A 24,331-nucleotide genomic window follows, 5' to 3' on the forward strand; every position below is an offset into this window, starting at 1 on the left:
GCAGGCTTACATGTGGTAATCGTAGAAAGTGCACAGTGCAACATGAGAAAAAAGCTATAACAATAAGATCGCGAACGAGTTGGTTTTAAGCCGGGAAATGTACATGGAACATTGCAGACTTTACTAAAGCTGAAGGTTGTTTGATCTCGTGAAACAATCTTAAACCAGCAGAAAACTAATACCAACCAAACGCAAGTTTGAACGAAAATTGAATTTGCGTTATCCTGACCCCTGGGAACCGTTGTGATTTGCCTGGATTTAAAAGCACAAGTTGTTGACAAATTGGATAAGTTTGCCCCCGACGGCACTGAACTCACTTGCCTTGTATCCAGAAAGAAACGGCGGGTCGTGGAATTAAACCTCATTTATCTGAATTTAAGGTGAGTGTATGAGGTTTAAGCTTACTGTTACTGCGAAAACCTACTTTTGAGGCTTGCAAAACCCTGTTTCTCAGAAACGTCGTCCATAGTTCCTGCAAATTGGGGTTATCTCCTAAATACGTGGAGTCTAGTGCAAGTTGAATGCTGATTGTGGCCAATGTTACTATTCAATTCATACGGCTTTTATTGGCACGGGAAATATGTTTACATTGCCAAAGCAAGTTAAATAAACAAACAAAAGTGAGAAGAAACAAATTTAACAACATCAACCAAAAACGACTAGAAATTAACAGTAAACATTGCACTCAAATGTTGTACAAATATAGACATTTCAAGTGTTATATTATCAGTTACGTACATGTTTTTTTAGCAATATGAAAATAGTTGGTAGTACGAATAGTGTGGTACTACTATCTTAACGTTGAAAGCCAATAGTTAATGTATGGAGTCCAGTTTTGCCATGTAAAATAAGTCCTAGTTTTGAATGTGTAAATACACTTCGGTAATACGAAGGCTACTATCTCTATTACAAATCAATTGTCTTTTCATTAGGCTATCTGGTGTGATAAACCTGACCACACTATAGGTTAGCTTTCCAAAACAACATCGGGAGTCTGTGCAAGGGCGAAATTGTGGTGTAGATATTGGTGGGGACGAACTATAGACTGGGTGTCCTGGGGTCCTTCCACTGAGTTATTTTTTGGGACATTTTAAAACGCGTTTCCTGCAATTTTACACAGTTTGACACAACTTATTATGCCTCTCTTGAGGGGTATATGGAGAGTTATTTAGAAAACAGTGGAAGGATAAGTAGAATTTTATTGGGATAACAGATTTATATTTTTAAAGGAAAACAGCTAACTTCCTGCATTTCACCACATTTTGCCATGGGGCAGAGAAACAAATGTGCAGTTTTATAATGCTATTCTACACATTTAGTCATAAATCTCAGAGAAAATGTTGTAGTTTTAAAACGAATTTCCTGCAATGCTACACTTTGTCATGGGGCAGAGAGAAAAATATGCTTTTATAGCTCATCTCATGCTACTCTTCACATTTTGCAATGAGGATGAGAGAACATTTCACAGTTTTAAAGCTAATTTTCAGCTACATGTTTCAGTTTTAAAGTATCTGTCCAGTGAAAATCTCACTTTAAAAACGTCATATTCTGTTAACTCATACCAAAATAATATTGTTGAATCATCCTATACTCGTAATTGTGGCCAAAGCATAATTTGGAGAAAAAAAACACTTAAACAACTCTACATCAAACTTGTAACTCGAACAGACCGTTTAAAAAATGCTTGCTATTTCCTCACAGGGGTTGATGTCATCCTCCTGAGGAGGAGGAGCTGGCCAATCAGCGGTCTACTCACAGTCATATTTTTTATGACCGGTATAAGCCCACACCATTCTGTTGGGGTACGCCTACGCCATTCCAACACAGAAAAGCTGCTTTTTAGCATACCTAATTCAAATATGTTGGAAGGAATACTATTTCACTCCTGTTAATTATAGGTAATATTTCATAGAAATCTGGAAACTTTGGACAGTTACATTAAAGTTTGACTTTCGGCAAAAATGCAAAAATAACAGTTTTAAACTGTAAACTGATTAATACAACATCATACCAGGTCATTTAATGATTACATTTTTTAAATGAATAAGGTATTTGGCTACAGAAGTGCCATTTGTTACTGATCTCTACAGCTTCCGTCCAAAAACAAATAGTGTAAAATGACGTCAACACATACTGGGAGAGTTACTGTCTAGCTACAAGTGGCTAGCTTAGCTAACAAACTAGCTACATCGGTCGCAGCGTGCATTACCAGAATGACACGTCGATGAACCATCAAAGGCACACCCAATTTCTGTTTAAAAATTGAGAAAGAGGAGGAGTTGGACCGTTTTTCATGCCCAAAGTCGACCGTTAAAGTTAATTTCCTGCAATTCTACACATTTTTCCATTTCTTATGACATGTTCATATGCTATCTGGGGGCCCCCCGACATTCAGTTCATTAAACCACAGCGGGCGGTGGGTTATTGGAGTAGGACTGCTTGTTCTGTTTTTACAGCCCGTTTTGTCTCTCTCCGGCAGGCGTCGTTGCTTTACGTTGCAGTCTTTACATTACTTTTCCGGTGGCATTTAGTGTATTGAAAATACTTAATATCAATATCTGGTTTCTAAGTTTCATGGGTATGTATGTTCTATGTTGAAAATGCACATTAAGAATTCCTCTTCAAGAGATCGCAAGAATGGACTTCATGCCTATTCAGCTCTTTGACAAATTGATCCCTAACAAATTCACATGTTTGATCTGTTCCACCATTTGCACCCCAGTTTATGTCTTGACAGATGCAGTTCTATGGAAGATGTCACAAGCTGAGCTATAGTCATGCACCCCCTCTCTCCACAAACACCCACACACAATCCACTCCCATAATAACAGTACCAGTCAAACGTTTGGAAACACCTACTCATTCAAGTGTTTTTCTTAATTTTTTACTAGTTTCTACATAGTAGAATAATAATGAAGACATCAAAACTATGAAATAACACATTGAATAATGTAGGAACCAAAAAAGTGTTAAACAAATCAAAATACATTTTTGATTCTTCAAAGTAGCCACCCTTTGTCTTAATGACAGTTTTGCACACTCTTGGCATCATCTCAACCAGCTTCATGGGGTAGTCATGAGGACCGCCACAGGAAAGGAAGACCCAGTGTTACCTCTGCTGCAGAGGATAAGTTTAGTAGAGTTACCAGCCTCAGAAATTGCAGCCCAAATAAATGCTTCACAGAGTTCAAGCAACAGACACATCTCAACATCAACTGTTCAGAGGGGACTGCGTGAATCAGGCCTTCATAGTCGAATTGCTGGAAAGATACCACTACTAAAGGACACTAAGAAGAAGAGACTTGCTTGGGCCAAGAAAAACGAGCAATGGACATTAGACAGGTGGAAATCTGTCCTTTGGTCTGATGAGTTCAAATTTGAGATTTTTGGTTCCAACCGCTGTGTCTGTGAGATGCAGAGTAGGTGAATGATCTCCACATTTGTGGTTCCCACCGTGAAGCATGGAGGAGGAGGTGTGACGGTGTGGGGGTGCTTTGCTGGTGACACTGTCCGTGATTTATTTAGAATTGAAAGCACACTTAACCAGCATGGCTACCACAGCATTCTGCAGCGATACGCCATCCCATCTGGTTTGCGTTTAGTGGGAGTATCATTTGTTTTTCAACAGGACAATGACACAACACACCTCCAGGCTGTGTAAGGGCTATTTGACCAAGAAGGAGAGTAATGGAGTGCTGCATCAGATGACCTGGCCTCCACAATCACCCGACCTCAACCCAATTGAGATGGTTTGAGATGGGTTGGATCGCAGAGTGAAGGAAAAGCAGCCAACAAGTGCTCAGCATATGTGGGAACTCCTTCAAGACTGTAGGAAAAGCATTCCAGGTGAAGCTGGTTGAGATGATGCCAAGAGTGTGCAAAGCTGTCATCAAGGCAAAGGGTGGCTACTTTGAAGAATCTAAAATATATTTTGATTTGTTTAACACTTTTTTGGTTACTACATGATTCCATATGTGTTATTTCATAGTTTTGATGTCTTCATATTCTACAATGTAGAAAATAGTAAAAATAAAGAAAAACCCTTGAATGAGTAGGTGTGTCCAAACTTTTGACTGGTACTGTATATATTTATATTTCCTGAGTTTAAAAAAAATCTCCTAAATTTAGGACAGACACTTCAAAACCTTGTTTCTTATCATAGATTTTTTTACTGGCCTTTTTGCCATTTATGAGTGTTATTCAATGCATTTCTATGGCCAAAATAGTAAAGGTCAAAATCAATACTTTATCAAATACATTATTTTTTGATACCTAAAGAGGTCCTAAAATCTAATAGCTAAATGATTATAATAATATAATATGCCATTTAGCAGACGCTTTTATCCAAAGCGACTTACAGTCATGCGTGCATACATTTTTGTGTATGGGTGGTCCCGGGGATCGAACCCACTACCTTGGCGTTACAAGCGCCGTGCTCTACCAGCTGAGCTACAGAGGACCACAATGATCCATTGTATGACCATCTTAAAACAATTCCATATGTCAGCTTAGCACCACCCTCCCCCAACGTCTTAGACTCTAAATAATTAACCGGTTGTGAGAAGGTTCTTCAGATGGGAGAACGTTTCTTGTCAAGAAAGGCATGTGAAGCCAAATCTAATGGTAAACTGTAATTATTTGAAGTATTGTGTGTTGAATTACTCTATCTGGGACAGTTATTAGAAGGTAAAAGTTCAAGTCCAGGTCATGATGTTTTCTATCACGTAATTTTTATTTGTATTGATATTCACCTATCCAACAGTGTCATCCATGGCAGAAGAGCCATCAGTGAGAGTGACTGCGTGACCTTTTCCTCAAATGCTAGCCAACTGCTCTTCTTTTTAAGATCATAGCCTTGTAATTTAAGTGACAGATTAAGTTATCGCAACACCATAAGCACAGAAACCACTTGGAATATCCCATCTTGATGTTGATTGCCCATTGGATTTGCTTCGTAGTCTTGGTTGGACCTGGCATCTAATAACTGGGTCATTCCTCGTCATTTTTGTTATTGCATTTTTCCTGATTTGTTTTTGGCCGTGGCTGCCCAAAAAAAACAGCATCCACTCGGTTTGTTTTTACGCTCATCCGCAGATTGTCATTTTTGTGTGCGCTATTTTTGTCTTAGGCTGCACGGCATACACAGCTGTCATTTTTGGTTATTAACGGTTTGGCCTAAACCCCCTTGATAGGCTACAAAGACTATATAAGTATTTAGCACAATCCATTTCTCTATAAAGCATCACTTTTTTTTGTTTTGGGTAGATTATTAAAAGTTTGAGACATTTATGGCTGTATTTCGGCAGCATGGAGATCAAAAGACTAACAGGGCATTAGCTTATGGACGGCTAAATTTGTCTCCAGTCATAAATATATAAAAGGGAAGTTACCTTTAAACAGAGGAGAGAAAGCTGCCAATTATGTCCCTTGGCTGTGGAAGCTCAAATAAACAGTTCAAGCTGGCCACTGTTGTAGGAGGTTGCTGAACAGCACTGCTGTTCATGATTGTGGCTAATTGGGACTGATTTTTACTGAGTGTGTATCAGTCACAAAGAAAGCAGTTACCAAGGCTCAAATATGTGGCAAGTTTTCTTTGCGAATGAGAGTGTCGTTGTATGCAGACATGTGGAAGCTGGCCGGCACCATTTTGCACTGGACCTGGACAGAGTCCGACAAGACAAGACAGATCAGTCTTGACTTGTAAAATGACCCTTGACTCCATGTATAAATGGTACCATTATGTGTTCACCGTTTTACCTTTGGAGATTTGACCAGTCATTACCTGAGCCAGAAATGCAATTTTGGAAGGGTGCCAGGTGAATAGGGCTGTGACGATACCAGTATCGCAATATTGGTCCTTTTAAAACTTGCTGTATGTAAAATATTGTTTGCTATAGCTTGGAAAATAAATCAATGTGACTGGATGACACAATGATGTTTGTTTCCACATTTTAAATTCACCTTGTGTTTTGTTTCCTTTCTATGATATGTATCGTGATACTGGTATCATCCAGGTCCTACAGATGAGGGCTGAGGAATTTGATTATCTCCCATTTTAACCTTATTCACAGGGAATTGTTTTAGTGGAATTGATATTGTAATTTCAATGACTGTTGATTATGTTCATATTATTCCATTGCAATTTAGGCCCTCACCAGTTTGGCTTGCTGCTCAAAGAAAAATAATGATATGAATTGTACATTAATGCCCTTACAACTGCCATTACCATAACCTCACTTCCATGTTCTGAATATATTCAATATGGGTGGTGATGTATATGCTACTGAAGGTGGATTATTTTATGAGATTAAACCACAGTGGTATAATATGCATGACTGACTACACTAATTGCCTCCAGCTGAGTTAAAAGGGCATCGATACTTAACAGACTTCTGTGAAAGAGAGGGCTCCAGTGATAATGACCCAATTGGGCAGAGCACTCCTCACCTCTCTGCCAGTAAATGGTGCTAGTGTGACCTCAGACACCATGTAACTGTTAGTGTCAAAGACTGAAGGGGGATGGGTGTTGGCCCCCCTTGTTCTCCATGGCTGGCAGCTGTACGGGCTAGCATGAACATGTGGTGTCACCACCTTTCATCAGTCCTACTCCCTCAAACTAGTGCACCTCAGTCCTTCAGTCTGTCCGTCCTTTTGTCAAGTCATCCCCAGCAAAGGCAAGTAGGCGGGCTAGACGCTTTCGTGATTTGTCTTGTTTAGCATTCTTTGTGACTTATCTTGCCGGCCTGGCAATTAACAGGTGGGGAGATATCAAGGACGGGGAGATTGGATAAACTGCGACTGGGTGGCGATGGCAGTAGATCATCAGTGGTGTTGTTGATTAAATGATGTCTTGCGGCAGCACACTCAGTCAGGCCAGAGGTGTCACCACAAAGTGCCATATCCTGTGATGATACGGAGGCACAGAATCACAGCCCTGAACAGTTGAAACGGCTTTGGGTTACCGGAATAGGCCAATGTTGATAATTGTTGATAACGCTAACCCTGCAATGAGGGAAAGAAGGCCACTGCTTGCAACGAGCTGGCTGGATGGTCGCCTACTGACTGGTTTTGGAGGATAATTGCTCTGGTGTGGTTCCCCTCTTAGATATGGTAAAGCCCCTTATCCATCCAAGACTGGAGGGCAATTTCATGGTAACGGAATTATGCTGAGATTCCGATTTTTCACTTTAAAATGTACACCAGTTTAACGAACAAAATAACTCTGGACAAGGACTACCTTTGACTATTTCCACTGAAACTTTTACAAAAACACATTTACAGGAAGAACTGTGCAGATCCAAAGTTTGTTAACATAATAAAACTGAGGGAGACTTTACCGTAATTCTGTTACCAAACTTCGTATCTGCACAGTTTTTCCAGTAAATGTTAATTTTACTTTATAAATTGTTCAAAGTAGTCATTGTTGGTAAACTTGTTTGGCATACATTTTAAAGAGAAAAAATTGGAGTCTTAGCGTAATTCCTTTATCGTGGAATTGCCCTGGAGCAAATCTGTTTAACATGGATGGAAATACAACTTGTTGGGAAGGATAGCCAGCCTTACACGATTCGTGAAGGCTACACTTGCTTTAAAGTGGTATTGCCCCTCAACAACCATGGCCAGTTTAAATACCCTATTTAATTATGTCAGTGGGCATTAACTCAACCTTTATCAGAATGGTCTGGTCTTTTAATGGGGCTTTGCAAGCCAACAGATGCAAAAAGATTAAGAAGAATATACTGGTGGCACAAAGCACAATCCCCCTAAAAGAGGGGGTGGGGTGGGTTTCAGAATCAGATACCCAGTGCCAGACTGACTATTTCAACCATTTGAGATCTTTGGATCTTGCTAGATGGCAGCTATCTGACGATCTATCTCTAGATATCAATCAAAGGCTGCATTTTTTTTGGTAGCAGATAAGGTTCTGGGAATAACCGAAGACAACAGGCTTCCTGCTCTATTACATCACAGTGAACGTATCATTATAGATGATTGTATGTAATGTGTGGAGAAATAACATAAATAAAATGGTAGTTCCCGTTAAACACTTGCCCCCCAATCCTCCCTTCCCCAAAACACATGTAAATATTGGACAAAAAAATAGTGCCTTCCTGTATTACACTTATGCTAAAAATTGTATTCTATTATACTGAGCAAGTTACTTTATGTTCGTATTCTTATCTTTTTATTATTTCTTATTGTTGTCGAGAAGAAACCTGCAAGTAAGCATTTCATTGGACGGTGTATACCATGTGTATCCCGTACGACTAATAAAACTTAACTTGATCTAGGCTTAATCGTAATTCCCATCTTTATTCATTATTTGGCTGTGGTTCAGGCCATAGAAACAGTGCAAGGGTGCCAAGTTATTCTTCTATGATACTCTGCTAGTTTTATTTTGCTGTTACTTCTTAAGGTGTCCGCATGCTTCCCAGCCGAAACAGTTCAGAAGAGTTCTTGCAAATATCGTGACGACATTATGTGACGTTTTTGTTCGTTTTGGACTTCGGACACACACATTTTCTTCGGGAGGAAAGCCGAAGTTCGGAGCCGAAGTCTACGCCCCTTAGTCAGGTGATTGGTCAAGAGTAGGGATTCTTCAATAAAGTCTTTGTCATTCAACGAGACAACTTGTTTTCATGCAAATTTTTTCATTGAGAGATACTGCACCAAACATCTTAGTTAGACGTAAAATCGCGCGACTAAGATCTCCTTGGAAAAAAACTTTAAAATTAATGACAGATTTCTTGGACATGTCTTAGATTAATTCTGACTATTTTGAGGAAGTGTATACTGGCTATGGCGTCTCAAAATGGACAAAAGCACTATTTTTACACTTTTTCTTGTTTTTCAAGCGAAGGTCTTTTAAGGGAGGCTGGCTAGGCGCCAGCCGAACTGAAGCATGCTAACGCCTTTAGTCAGTTAATTTAATCAAATTCAGATGCACAAGGGTAAACACTGCTCAAGAGGCCCCATTTAACATGTTACCCACACCCTCCAGACATGCCCTTGATTCTAATCAGTAGCCTAACCCCATGGATGTATGTTGAAACTTCTGTGATAATTTTTTCAAAAACTTGACTTTAGTCTTAACTCTCATAGGGTTTAATTAGACTGGAAAGCCTGTTCATTATTCAAATATGTAAATAGAGACCTAGATCATATGCAAACTATGAAAACTACGCACAGTGCAGTATCGGCATTCCTTTGAAGCACAACTGAAGTGCCCTATCGGAGTGTGAATTATTAACTCAGAAGGGCACGCTGCATGCTTCCACCGAATGCAGCGTACGAGTATAAATGGTATATGCGTGTGAGCTCCCTCATGAATGGAGTTGGTTAGTGTGTGTCTATCTGAATCCATGTTCAAATTCCGTAACACGAACGTTGTCTTCCTCCAGTTTAGCACATGGTAGGGCGGGTCGACATATTGTGAAGGCCTGCCTAGTTATTCAATTTCGATCTGCATGATGGATCTTAGCGTTCTACTATATTTACACTACCTCTGCATGCCTAAATGCATTTCTCACCCCTGCATACAGAGAAAACGGTAAGGATGTGTGTGGTAGTGGTGTGGGGGTGGGGGGGGTGGTTCACAGCACAGGCTGGGGGAAAAGAGCAAAGCAGTTCCTGGGTTGTTGTTTTTGGTTGCGTGGGGTGTTGTCGCTCTCTTATTCGTTCCTTCTCATCATCTCTTTTTTTGCGTCACTCTTTCTCTTCCTACTGAATGTGTCCATTTCCCATATCCTATATTTCGCTGTCTCACTCTCTTCCACATTCTCACTCTCACAAGTTCAAGCAGCCTCTTAGAGAATGAAGCCCTTGTGGTGAGATGGTATAGTATGACATGGCTGAGGAGGTCTTTGTCAAAGCCTCGGATGATTATGAGAAGATGAGACCCCCACCTGAGGCAGGTGAAGAGGGAGAACTGGAGACAGGGGAACAGACACAAACACACACGCACAACTAATTGGCATCTGTCTTGTGCACTGCAAACGGCATTCCTTTGGAGGCAACATGTAGAATGGTACATAATCTGCAGTTTGTCAGGCTGTAGTCAAAATAATGTTGATGTGCTCACTAAAGGTGTGTGTGTCTGCCCTCAAGTTTGTGTGCATATTTTGTGCAGGCCATATTTGTGTATTTGCATGTTTTCAGAAGTCAGGGGTAATGTGTGTCCTCGTGAAATGGTGTGTGTTAGCACTGTGGGTCTGTGTTTGCAGCATGAGTTTGCATTCACACACATGTGCGTACTTGTGTACATGTGTCTACAGGTATGTGCGTGTGTAGAGTTTATTGCTGTGCTTGGCCTTTGCAGTCCCAATACTTATCTGAAAGGGTGGCCTGGTCTCTCTCTACCCTTTCTCTCTCTGCACAGGCTCCTTTTGTTTCTTTTGTTGGCGAAGGTTGAAAAGGCCAGCCAACAAGAGGGGGAACTGGGGCGGAGGGAAGGGATGGAGGGAAGGGATGGAGGGGGGTGAGGTATAGGTCTGGATGCGGTAGGATGGGGGGAGGGATGTGAAAGAAGGGAGGATTCGTGTTGCTTTGCTCTGTCTGTCTGAACTGTGTGTCTGTCTGTCTTTGGGAGAACAGCTGGTGTTGACTGGCTGCAGACTTGAGTCCTCCGCCGAGGGATAGGTAGGTAAGTGGGTGTGGTAGAGGGGGAGTGTCCACCATCTGGAACCCGACCCAAAAACTAGGGCAGAACTTCTCCAAAAGTCAGAACTTTGAAGCTTGAAAAGTTCTGAGAGTTTTTAGTTTTCTTCGGCATCAGTTCACCTCTAGTTTTTTGCCAAAGCTTGACAGGTGGCTATTCACTCGGATATTAAACTGCTCTTGAAACAGAAAATCATCTCAATAACATCAGGGGTTTTTCTGTGGCTTTTGACTCCCTGAAAACAATACACGGGGCATCTGTTATGGTGACATTCGCCAGGTTTTTGTGTTCCTGTGTGGTTTTGGCAGGCCGATAGGCAGGCTGTGTGAAAAGCGGTGTTCGGAATACCGACGCTTCTGGCCGTTGCTAAGTAGGAACTATGGAGTCCTTGGAAAATGGGGAGCACTCTGTTTCCCCAGAAACACCCTTTTTCTCAAGACGACTGCCAAAGCTGGAGCAGTCACCCTTAAACCCACACCCCACCATAACCCCCCCCCCCCCCCCCCCCCCCCCCCGGGGGGACTCTATCCTGGGAAAGGGGGGTTGTCATGGACAGAAAAGGACCAATGTTGGACTGGACTGTTAAAAGTTGTGTACTTTGACTGCTGAAGGATGGATGAGGGGAGGGTGTGTGGGATTTATCTTTCGCTGGTCCCAACTTGACCTATTCCAAAATTGACTTGAGGTTCTCGATCTTAATTTGTTGGATCTATTGCGATTTGGTCAGGCTAAAGCTTTCTTTTCTCTCCCTATGTTTAAAGTAACAAGCAAACAAAGCCAGGCTTATTGAACTATGAACGTGGCAGCAGAAAAAGCAACATTTAACTTGGACTGTCTTTTAAAAAGTATGCATGAGTATTAATTACGTGGATTCTGGTCTCTACTATTGGCATACTGGATATTTTGCCAAAGCTTTGAGTGCCGTGTGTGTGCGCTGAACACAGGGCAGACATGCCGTGATGATGGGGTGCTAGGGGTGGGACATTCACAGCCTGCATGTGCCCCCCCTCCCCAACCCTCACCTCCCCATGACATTTCCTGCAAGTTCACACTTCTAAACGGTCAAAGGTGAAAGGTTGAGTGTCATCTCTCTAAAGACATGTTACTTTGCTGACAGGGGCTTTCCTCCACGCTGGATTTTTTTCAACACATCAGGAGTTTAATACAAAGCTCCAGTTAATACATTGAAGTGTATATGTGTATGCGTGTGCCCCCGCTCCCAGAGAGCAAGGTGTTTCCTAGCAACCTTTTGCCACTTGTTGCTAAGCTAAGCTAGGACGTACACTGTTAAGGGAACGATCTCTGGCTGTGAGAACATGGCCTCTCTTTTTAGCATTCCCTAGTCTGGGGGGTGGGGGGGCTGGCACAATTACTAATATTATAACTGTGTAACCGACAGTTATGGTTGAAGACTGTCATGAAAATAACCATCATAACTGTTTTAAAAAAACACACTGAAAAACAGCTGACTGAAGCTGGACATTCGTGAGGTTGAGTCCGTTTCGGTCGTAACATGGACTCTTAACAACGTGATGAAACTGTGATGCTCCTTGCTGAAACAAGAAAACTAGTCTTTGTTGCCTAGGCACCACCCCCCACAATGCAGCAGCAGCACACATAGACATAGAATGAATAGAACGGGCTTGGAACCTCACCCTGGCAATTTGACTGGTAAACTCATGGGTACACTCACAACGGTTGCCTGGTATTGTGATGCAATAATTTCCATGTTAATGTAGAATGTTCTGTTAACTGATGTGGCTCATGCAATGGAATGTCTTTTTTGTAATGTCAGTTGAGTTTAATCAACAAATCACAGCACATATTTTACTTCCCGCTTTGCTCCTATAGAGGGCTTGCAGTTGCGTCACAAATCACCTAGCAACCACACCAGGCCCCATGTTGGAAGACCAGAGACAGTCTGTTGGAACTCCTCCAATCATCCACATGGCTGGCTGCGTTTTGCTACCACTGGAAACTTTGTGAAGATTACCCATTATTTTGTTTTTCTAAGGACCCAGAAAACGGAGGCAGTGGGAGAATCTATTCAAGTAAAATGATAAACAATGGATCATTAGCTAGCTAGCTTGACGTATTTACCGTTGTAACTCTAAATGGATTTGTAGCTAAGTACAGTGCCTTCAGAAAGTATTCACACCCCTTTACCTTTTCCACATTTTGTTGTGTTACTGCCTGAATTTAAAATGTATTACGTTAAAATTGTTTTGTAACTGGCCTACACCCAATACCCCATAATGTCAGTGGAATTATGTTTTTTGAAATTGTTACACATTTATTAAAAATGAAAAGCCAAAATATATTCAGTCAATAAGTAGTCAACCCCTTTTTTATGGCAAGCCTAAATAAGTTCAGGAGTAAGTATTTGCTTAACAAGTCACATAATAAGTTGTATGGCTTGCTATACTTTTGTGCTGCTGCCTACTGTATATACAGTTTCTTCACAAAGTATTCACACCGCTTGACTTCTTCCGCATTTTGTTGTGTTACAGCCTGAATTCAAAATGGATTAAATAGAGATGTTTTTGTCACTGGCCTACACACAATACCCCATAATGTCAAAGTGGAATTGTTTTTAGAAATTTGTACAAATTAACAAAAAATGAAAACCTGAAATGTCTTGAGTCAATAAGTATTCAACCCCTTTGTTATGGCATGCCTAAATAAGTTCAGGAGTAAAAATGTGCTTAACAAGTCACATAATACGTTGCATAAGACTCGCTCTATGTGCAATAATAGTGTTTAACATGATTTTTGAATGACTACCTCATCTCTGTACCCCACACATACAAGTATATGTAAGGTCCCTCAGTCAAGCAATGAATTTCAAACACAGATTCAACTACAAAGACCGGGGAGGTTTTCCAATGCCTCGCAAAGAAGGGCACCTATTGGTAGTGTCATGAATGACCACGAGAATCCAAATAGGTCAGATCAGGTTTGCAATTAATAACCCGTAGAGGGGGAAGGAAAGAACTAGTGGGGATTAACAACTCATGTCCTGTTGTAAATCAAGGGAGAAGATCCAGGCCTGTGCTCTCCAAATTCACCAAAGGAATGTGCTTTGTCTCAACAGACCCTTTTCCCGCTGAAACGCTAACACGTTCAAAATTGAATACTGGAACAATATTTCTAACGTAGAAATATTAAAATGAAAATCATTTTTGACATGCGTTATTCTGTCTCACACTGTTTAAATAAACCTACCATTAAAATTATAGACTGATCATGTCTTTGTCAGTGGGCAAACGTACAAAATCAGCAGGGGATCAAATACTTTTTTCCCTCACTGTAAATAATTAAACCAATTTGTGTAGTACTGAATCATAAGTAAGGCTCTGGTTTTTGCAGATGCAAGGAGGTTACGACTGCTCAGAATGATGATATGATACGAGGTTATGATTAATAAGTTGACTATTTATAGATGTGATAGGTAAAGACCTTTTAGAGTTTAATTCGGGAGATGGTAACTCTTTTTAAGAACCGCTCTCATGGTGCCCCAGATCCTAATGATCGGGTAACAATGAAACATAGTTAGTAAATTAGAGAAATAACAGTCTTTAGATTAATGTTAAAGTCAAGACACGACAGTAGATGGGTAAAGATTAAAAAACAGACATTGAATATCCCTTTGAGCATTTATTAATTACACTTTGGATGGTGTATCAATACACCCAGTCACTACAAAGATAAAGCCGTCCTTCCTAACTCAGTTGCCGAAGAGGAAGGAAACCACTCAGGGATGTCACAATGAGGCCAATGGTGACTAAAACAGTTACAGAGTTTAATGGCTATGATAGGAGAAAACTGAGGATGGATCAACAACATTGTAGTTACTCCACAATACTAACCTAATTGACAAGAGTGAAAAGAAGGAAGCCTGTACAGAATACAAATATTCCAAAACTAAAGTAATACTCCAAGAAATGTGGTAAAGCAATTAACTTAATACAAAGTGTGAATACAAAGTGTTATGTTTTGGGCAAATCCAATACAACACATTACTGAGTACCACTCTCTATATTTTCAAGCATAGTGTTGGCTGCATCATGTTATGTTTATGCTTGTGTAATCGTTATGGACTGGGCAGTTTTTCAGGATAAAAAAGAAACGGACTGGAGTTAAGCACAGGCAAAATCCTAGAGGAAAACCTGGTTCACTCTGCTTTCCACCAGACACTGGAAGATTAATTCACCTTTCAGCAGGACAATAATCTAAAACACAAGGCCAAATCTACACTGGAGTTGCTTACCAAGAAGACAGTGAATGTTTCTGAGTGGCCGAGTTACAGTTTTGACTTAAATCTACTTAAAATCTATTGCAAGCCCTGAAAATGGTTGTCAAGCAATGATCAACAACCAATTTGACAGAGCTTGAATAACTTTTTTAAAGAATAATGGGCAAATGTTGCACAATCTAGGTGTGGAAAGCTCTTAGAGACTTAACCAGAAAGACTCACAGCTGTAATCGCTGCTAAAGGTGCTTCTATAAAGTATTGACTCAGGGGTGTGAATAATTATGTAAATTAGATATTTCTTTATTTCATTTTCAATACATTTGCAAGCATTTCTAAAAACATGTTTTCACTTTGTCATTATGTGGTATTGTGTGTAGATGGGTCAGAAAAATAATCTATTTATTCCATTTTGAATTCAGGCTGTAACACAAAAACGTGTAATTTTCAGTTCTCTTCCCCACTCCTAGACAGTCCTAGCAAAATTCTTGCTTGAGAAATTGCCCTTTGCTAAGTAGCTATTTTTGTTTCTTTTTGACCATTTTAATTGAAAACAATCACAGTAAAGAACTTAATTGTTACCCAGGAATGATTTGATATTGAGATAAAAACAGCTGCATTGGACCTTTTAAACTTTCACACTATTTGTATGATTAGCTTGATGAGAAAAGACAATCAATTGAATTGTGTATTCAGTGTATTTCCTTGAAACAGACCAGACCAGTGGGTCAAATACACCTTCCCCTTCTCAGTCTATTGATGCTCTCTCTGTCTTTAGCTGGATGCTGGTGGCTATAGTGTCTCCTTTGTGTGTCATCTTTGCTATGGCTGCCCTGCTCTCCTCTATCGGTGTTGGATCTACAAATGAAAAGGGATGGCTTTTTTACTAAGATTTTTTATATATACTTTTTATATACACGTGTTTAGCAGATGTTATAGCGGGTGTAGCGAAATGCTTGTGCTTCTAGCTCCGACAGTGCAGTATATCTAACAAGTAATATCTAACAATTTCAGAACATATACCCAATACACACAAAACTAGTAAGGAATGGAATTTAAGAATATATACATATATACATATATGGACAAGCAATGACAGAGCGGCATGGACTAAGATACAGTAGAATATTATAGAATAGAATACAATATATACATATGAGATGAGTAGTGCAAGATATGTAAACATTATTGAAGTGACTAGTGTTCCATTTCTTAAAGTGGCCAGTGATTTCAATAGGCATGCACATGTTGTTCTGGATTTATTTGGAAGAATTGGAGTTTGACCACTGCTTATTCATGATTGATCAAGTTTAATATTGTATATGATTAAATAAATACAAAGTATGTATTTGTATATTTTGTAATTATCTTCAACTACTCTGCTCCATTCTTACACAAATATTTGTATTTATTTTAATTTTAAACTTTAGATCTCTCATCATTATTGTGTCATTATTTAATCTATATCTATAGTTTAATTTGTTACATTTTAACATTGTACACACAGGGCAAACTTTCTATGGCTTGTTTTAGAAATAGTGATATTTGGGAGATTATTTCCTTTTAAATAACTGAAAGTGAGTGGTTGTAATCTGAAAAAAAGGGAAAAATGCCATTCTTGAACATTGGGTGGGCATATTGAAAATGCCATGCAATTTCAATAAAGACAAACAAATGTAAGATAATCCAATTTAAGATAATTCTGTTAACCATTGTAACTCTTTCAGCTCAGGAAGCTTTATCGTCTGGGATTCATGCCGGTCCTAATAGGAAACACAGCAAAGGGAAGCAGCTGGGCAGCTGACGTTATGGAGCCTTCTAACCCTCAATCAGGTCTGGAGGAGGAATGCCACATAAAGATTCAGTATCTTTTGATGTTACTCTCCAGTTGTATTCCATTTGAATAAATACAGACTTGAAAACGCTGGGTTACGGATGTAACCATGGTCCTCTGAGTAGAGTAACGGGTGGCCAAACGACCTATGGGAACTCCTTCCCTTTCACGTGATATGATTGAGATGCTTAATATCAAAGATGTTTACAGTGACGCCACACCCTTACTGTACCCATTTGACCTGTCACTATAAAATGTGATTGGTTAAGTTAAAGGCTAGTAGGGTAGGGGTTGGGTTAGCCCAGTCCCAGATCAGTTTGTGCTGTCTGTCTTCTCCTATGTCATTGTCATGCCATGCTATGTCATTGTCATGCCATGACATAGGAGTTGCAAGACAGCACAAACAGATCTGGGACTCGAGCTAGGGTTGGGTTAAGTTTAGGTACCAATAATTGTTTAGTGGTTGGAGCGAGGTTAGAAAACACAATTCAATCCAGCAACCTTGTGTGTGGCAACCCATGTGATATGCCTTAAATCCAACACCAATTTACCACCTAGCAAGTGTATTTAACTCGCACTGGGTGCTGTAAGCTCTGCCCACTGACCATTGAGCTTTAATTGAACCAACCACATTCATTCTGCCCTTGAGGCAGAGCTGCCCTCAGGGCAATATTGAATAAGGAAAACTGTCCCTAACCAATCTGGGTTGTTGTTTGAGGTTTTGGCTAAATCTCTATTTCCTGTTTACATTCTTTTGACCAACCCTTTGTCCATTTTCTGGTGAATAAGAGAAAAAGCATTTAGCATTTCAATAAACCGATGACCAACCCACAAAGAACATGGAAGCTATCAAAAAACAAGGAAGATGAAGGCACTCTTGTCTTCAAATTAAAATGCCTTTATTGTGGTGGCATGTTCAATTGTCTTCATTGGTTAATTGACATGGCTTGTTTCTGCTGGTGCAAAAAGGTATGAAATCAGGTCATTTAATCGATTAACAACTACTTAAATTCTGGTGTAGTATTTTTCTCTTAGACCTAGTGGGAAGAATACAAGTAAAAGTACATTCTGATTGACGAATACATAAAAAGTGTACATGAAATGTACATGAAGTTTGGCTTTTGCAAATGTCACTCAACATAACCTGTATACACTGAGATATTTGAGGTTTAGGATAGATAGCTAAGTTCCTCTACTTTAGGCCTACCTCTTCCTATTCTTATGACCCCCCCCCCAACAGAAAAAACGGCAGAAACCCAATTCAATTGATGTGGAGCAGAAGACAAGAAATAAGAAGGAGAGTAGCAATTCATCCCCCTCTCCAATTCCACCTGACCGTTCTGAACGGAAAGTCTCCTCCACCTCTGTCCCCTCACCCTCTGACCAACTCTCCTCCCTCCATCCATCTCCCTCTCCTGTTAAATGTTCCACTCAGCCTTGCTCTCCTGCTAAACACCCCTCTCTCCCCCGGTCACCTGCCAAACACCCTTCCCCAGTGAAATCCACTCCAATGGTGTCCCTCCCTAGTTCTCTCTCTCCTACCAACCTTCTGGACCGTCATGGCCAAGAGGGCGCAACTGTCAGGTAATTCAAACAAAAATAAAATAAGTACAGTGCCATCCTAGAGTCTCCTTGGAGAGGTGGGTTTAGGGCCAGTGTTTATCAAGAGTATGAGTGATAATCTAGGATCAGGTCCTCTCTGTCCATAATAAACTGATTTATTATGATCTAAAAGGCTAAACTGATCCAAGATCAGATTCCTACTCTGAGACGCTTGATAAACACAGTCCCAGAAAGTTATTTTTCACAAACTGTAGTTTTAGGCTCTTCTCGCCCCATCTAGTGGATAAAGAGAGTACTAACCTATTGCCCTGGTTTACTTGATACACTGCATTTATATGGACAGCAATACATTCATAACTACTCAGACTGTGTTTATAGTACATTATAGTATTTAAGAGAGAGACTGTGTAGAGTGATACTATCTCTGCTTTGGAGGCTTTAGACCTGTTTCTCTCCTTCCTCCAGACCTCTGTCTCTTCAGGACTACTCTAGCCCAAGGCCGCAGAGGCCTATCTCAGCCGCCAGAAGCTGGACTCTTCCCAGGGCCAGCTCAGCCACCAGAGGGTCAGAGGAGACCCAGGGGGCCAGAGGAGAATGGGGGGCAGGGGTCAACATGGAACATCTTGGGTGAAACACAACACACCGCAGATGCAACCACAACACACCGCAGATGCATTGAAAATAAACTCTTTATTGTTTAGAGATCAATGACTGATATAGTATGGGGACAGGGCTTACTATCAAGCATGCCAGTTTTATTAGATCATTATAAACCCATGCATTATGGTCATCTTGGTCTAAAGGACATCCACTCCTTTGTGTACTCACAGAATTACATCGAATTTATCCCTGACCAAGGTGGCTGCCATTGTAAACACATTCTAGAGTTATGAAGGTTTATGACATAGGCCACTCTATGTTTCTGGATATTGTATCTCTATGTGTAAACTGATGGCTGCTTCTTCTTCACAGGTTGCCTAACATTGGCAACACTTGCTTCCTTAACGCCACCCTGCAGTGCCTTCTGGTCCTGCCTTACTTCTCAAAGGAAATCCTACGCCAGGAACAACTCTGGAGCTCCTCCCCCTTCTCCAACCTGCTCAGGTAAGGGAAGGCTCAAGAGCAGACACACACCCACCCACCCACTATTTGTGGTCATAAATTAAAGAAGGGACACACTCTTTTCCCGCCACTTCGATAGAAAGTGATTTTCATAGCAGGTTAGGAGAGCATTTTCGCTAACCCTAACCCTTTTCCTAACCTTAATCTCAGTCTCCTAATCGGCTACGTTAATTCTCCTAACCTGCTGCGTAAATTACTGTAAGCTGCTAGGAAAAAGTCACTTCGGTATCGAAGTGGCATGAAAAGAGTGTTTCCCATTACGAAAGAAAGCCATCTATATTAGAATAACGTGAGCCACAAAACTGCGGCAGGATCATCTCCTTCAATGATGCGCTGACTTTCTTTAGTCAGTTGAGAGCAGTATCCAAACCAAATATCTTAGTTGAATAAACAACACATCTATACAAGGTCAGCACTTAGGGCTCAGCACTTTGAGGGTAGAGACTAACACCCTGGGCAAGCTGCCCACTGCCTCAGAATAATGTATCTTGTTATTGTAGTGGTATCATTCGTTTTGTAATGCTTTTGTTTCTAACCCAGGGCGAAAAGGTTGAATTCACATGTGAGGGCTGCAAAGGCCTCCAGGCCTCAAAGGTGGAGCAGTTCCACATACTGCCTCTGTGAGTTTCCCCTTTATAACCTCTCATACGACTGGCAGTGTTTAATGAAATTAGTGGTCCGTGTGTCCTGAGCCTTTAGGAGTAGTTACCTTCCTGAGCAGGTTGTAGGACTTAGGGATGAGCACCACCAAACACATTTCACTCATCTGTTATTTTGTTGGCTGGTTTCATTGTCTGTCTGTTAATCTCTCTCCCTCTATGTTTCTGGGCAGTGTGCTGGTTCTGCATCTGAAGAGGTTTGGAGGACCTGGGGGGTTGGAGAAGCTGGAGGCTCCTCTTTTGTTTCCTCCAGAGCTGAGGCTCTCTGATCTCTGTGGGGACATGGTGCCACCCCTGCACAGTGCCAGCCCACAGGCTCTCACCAACCAGGATCCCAGCATCCTGGTGTCCATCCCCCAGACCAAAACCAGCCAGGTCTCCAGCCCCCAGACCCTCACCAGCCAAGTCTCCAGCCCACCTGGACAGGCCAAAGACAGCGCCCACTGCTGTTCAGGTAGGTCATGGCACTATTCTTGCTCCAAAACCACACAAACCACCCACTCCCAAAACGGTCCTGCAGACAGAGAAGCTAGAAGCTGCAAATTAAAATGTTTCTCAGACATATTTAGTGATGTATCTGAGCTGTTTTAGACCAGAGCAATTCAGACCACGTTTTTCACAGCTCTTTATATGTATATTTGACCCCTCAGGTTCAAATGACCAGGAACCAGGGAAAGTGTTGCAGACAGCCTCAGTGGTGAGGAGAGAGAGAGAGAAACCAGTGAAAAATAAGTTATGACAGAACACTGAGATAGTTATGAGGAGTACAGATGTAGTAGACCTCCTGCAGTAGACTAGTAGACTGTAGACAGTGTGGTGGACTGTAGAGGAAATGACAATCCTATGATCACATGTGTTTTCTTACAGAAGCAGCAGCCAGTGAAGTCAGTGAATGGCTACTACCAGCTGACTGGCGTAGTCTCTCATTTGGGAGGCCTCGCAAGCTCCGGTAAGTAAATACCTTAAAACACACACATGCAGATACACAGTAAATAAGACTTAGGCTGAATCCCAAATCACTCCCTTCTCTTCAGCTCTCCAATTGCGAGTTCACGTGCGCCTCTGCCATATACACAAGTATCCCAAAGCTGAGGGAGTGAAAATGATCGAGGGTGTAGGGCAGGGATCATCAACTAGATTCAGCCCCGGACCAATTATTTTCTTCATCACCAGATGGGCAGGGGTCCGGAACGTAATTACAAATAATTTGTAGACTGCAAATTGTCCGCAAGCAGCCCAAACAGATATAATATTTGACTCATTTCAAACCTTGCTTACATTTGTGTAAAGTCACATACATCTCTTTATTGTGCGTGGGAATACATTGCAACAGATTTCCAAAATGAAAATCACTTGGAGCTGATTTGCTGGTGTTTTTACAGTCTTTTAACAATTAAACATTTTTTGCTCAGAAAACATGGGGGGACCAAATAAAATCACCAGTGGGCCAAATTCGTTCCGCAGGTCGCCAGTTGGGGAACCCTGGTATAGGGGATAATTAGACCCTCCAATAGCCACTTCGGCCAAGCGAAGTGCCATCCCGACATGCACCATGATATGTTTAGAGTTTGTGCAATTCAAAAGAATGGAGAGGCATGCCTAATAATATGCCACGTGTATTTGATTATCTCTGATTTCGAAACTTGACACATGTAACAGATAAAATACTTCCCAAATTAAATGTTAACTTGTACAACACACTTCATTACCCACAAGAGCCTGACCCTTGACCTCTAGTCTGTCTTCCTTGTTCCACAGGGCACTACGTTAGTGACATCCTGAATGCCAGTGGAAACTGGTTCTGTTGTAACGATAGCCAGGTGTCAATGTCCAATGAAGCCACTGTGCTGAGGACCAGAGCCCGGAGTGCTTACCTGCTCTTCTATATGTTCAGGTACTGCTTACTCTCGCCATCTATATTCTTGTGTTGCTATATACAGTATCTCACAAAAGTGAGTACACCCCTCAAATTTTTGTAAATATTTAAGTATGTATTTTCATGTGACAACACTGAAGAAATGACACTTTGCTACAATGTAAAGTAGTGAGTGTACAGCTTGTATAACAGTGTAAATTTGCTGTCCCCTCAAAATAACTCAACACACAGCCATTAATGTCTAAACCGCTGGCAACAAAAGTGAGTGAAAATGTCCAAATTTGGCCCAAAGTGTCAATATTTTGTGTGGCCACCATCATTTTCCAGCACTGCCTTAACCCTCTTGGGCATGGAGTTCACCAGAGCTTAACAGGTTGCCACTGGAGTCCTCTTCCACTCCTCCATGACGACGTCACAATGCTGGTGGATGTTAGAGACCTTGCACTCCTCCACCTTCCGTTTGAGGATGCCCCACAGATGCTCAATAGGGTTTAGGTCTGGAGACATGCTTGGCCAGTCCATCACCTTTACCCTCAGCTTCTTTAGCAAGGCAGTGGTTGTATTGGAGGTGTGTTTGGGGTCGTTATCATGTTGGAATACTGCCCTGCGGCCCAGTCTCCGAAGGGAGGGGATCATGCTCTGCTTCAGTATGTAACAATACATGATGGCATTCATGGTTCCCTCAATGAACTGTAGCTCCCCAGTGCCGGCAGCACTCATGCAGCCCCAGACCATGACACTCCCACCACCATGCTTGACTGTAGGCAAGACACACTTGTCTTTGTACTCCTCACCTGGTTGCCGCCACACACGCTTGACACCATCTGAACCAAATAAGTTTATCTTGGTCTCATCAGACCACAGGACATGGTTCCAGTAATCCATGTCCTTAGTCTGCTTGTCTTCAGCAAACTGTTTGCAGGCTTTTTTGTGCATCATCTTTAGAAGAGGCTTCCTTCTGGGACGACAGCCATGCAGACCAATTTGATGCAGTGTGCGGCATATGGTCTGAGCACTGACAGGCTGACCCCCCACCCCTTCAACCTCTGCAGCAATGCTGGCAGCACTCATACGTCTATTTCCCAAAGACAACCTCTGGATATGACCCTGAGCAGGTGCACTCAACTTCTTTGGTCGACCATGGCGAGGCCTGTTCTGAGTGGAACCTGTCCTGTTAAACCGCTGTATGGTCTTGGCCACCGTGCTGCAGCTCAGTTTCAGGGTCTTGGCAATCTTCTTATAGCCCAGGCCATCTTTATGTAGAGCAACAATTCTTTTTTTCAGATCCTCCGAGAGTTCTTTGCCATGAGGTGCCATGTTGAACTTCCATACAAGCTGTACACTCACTACTTTACATTGTAGCAAAGTATAATTTCTTCAGTGTACTCACTTTTGTGAGATACTGTATGTGTACTGTATGTACAGTAAGTGGTTCCTTTCACCCTTCAGGACAGGAGAGCAGCAGGCCCCAGCACACAGGGCCTAATAGGGCCACCAGCACCAGCTTCAACAGGGGCAGAACCTGGCCCAGCCTCAACACCCCAAGCCCAGACTCAACACCCATAGCCCAGCCTCAACACCCTCTGCCTAGCCTCAACAGGGGTAGTACCAGGCCCAGCTTCAACACCCCCAGCCCAGTCTCAACAGGGGTAGAACCAGGCCCAGCCTCAACACCCTAAGATCTGCCTCGACAGGGGCAGCACTGGGCTCAGCCTCAACAGGGGCAGCACTGGCCCAGCCTCAACACCCCCATGTTTGCCCCTCTTCATGTCTTTCCCTGACGATATTCCCACTGCTGTGTCTGAAAAAATAAAATAATAACTTAACGAATCTGATTTCCGATCTCCCCCCACCATAAACGATGACTGGTCTGTCAATCATGCTGCTCAAGGGAGACTTGCTCTTCAACACTAGCATGAGCATCCTTTTCAGTAGCGTACGTCATAAATATCTGCCCTTGTTTCGACTACTTGTATAAAGCGCATTGAAAAAATAATAAAGTATGCACACTAAATGTAGTACACATGGAAATGTGGTGGATAGAGTGTCTGATTATTTAGAGGGTGGACACTGTGGTATAACATCCCTTCTATTTGGTTTGGTTTGAAATCCTCCTGTTGTGAAATACACTGTGGTGTACAACCTCTTATTAATCATGGTGACACCGGATGCACTGCAATATTCGACATTGATCAAGGTCCCCAGGATGTCGGGGGAGGATTTTTTTTTTTTTTGGGGGTGGGGGGTAGATCTGCTTAATATTGTAGATTGTAACTTCCATCAATGTAATTGTCTGCATCACTTCCAATCCCCCACGTTTTATATGTATATATATATATACAGTGAGGGAAAAAAGTATTTGATCCCC

At 41.6% G+C, this 24,331-nt stretch overlaps 1 protein-coding gene across 4 annotated transcripts; it reads left to right on the top strand.

Moving 5' to 3' along the window:
• Positions 1 to 23,556, top strand: LOC311138271 (ubiquitin carboxyl-terminal hydrolase 37-like). 4 transcript variants are annotated; one of them, XM_084172954.1, is made up of 10 exons: positions 1 to 380; positions 16,637 to 16,773; positions 17,984 to 18,327; positions 18,772 to 18,933; positions 19,279 to 19,410; positions 19,969 to 20,048; positions 20,261 to 20,541; positions 20,955 to 21,036; positions 21,846 to 21,981; positions 23,413 to 23,556. In XM_084172954.1, exons 2-7 carry the CDS (start codon positions 16,756 to 16,758, stop codon positions 20,278 to 20,280), a joined length of 756 nt encoding a protein of 251 aa, XP_084029080.1. In that variant the 5' UTR covers positions 1 to 380; positions 16,637 to 16,755; the 3' UTR covers positions 20,281 to 20,541; positions 20,955 to 21,036; positions 21,846 to 21,981; positions 23,413 to 23,556. The 4 variants fall into 4 exon arrangements, with proteins under 4 accessions (XP_084029080.1, XP_084029081.1, XP_084029082.1 ...); XM_084172955.1 differs by having other exon boundaries at positions 16,637 to 16,742; XM_084172956.1 differs by lacking the exon at positions 17,984 to 18,327 and having other exon boundaries at positions 16,637 to 16,742.
• Positions 23,557 to 24,331: the final 775 nt, after the last annotated feature.

The sequence above is a fragment of the Coregonus lavaretus genome, assembly GCF_964263955.1.
Source record: "Coregonus lavaretus genome assembly, chromosome: 12".
In the NCBI taxonomy this organism is placed as follows: Eukaryota; Metazoa; Chordata; class Actinopteri; order Salmoniformes; family Salmonidae; genus Coregonus; species Coregonus lavaretus.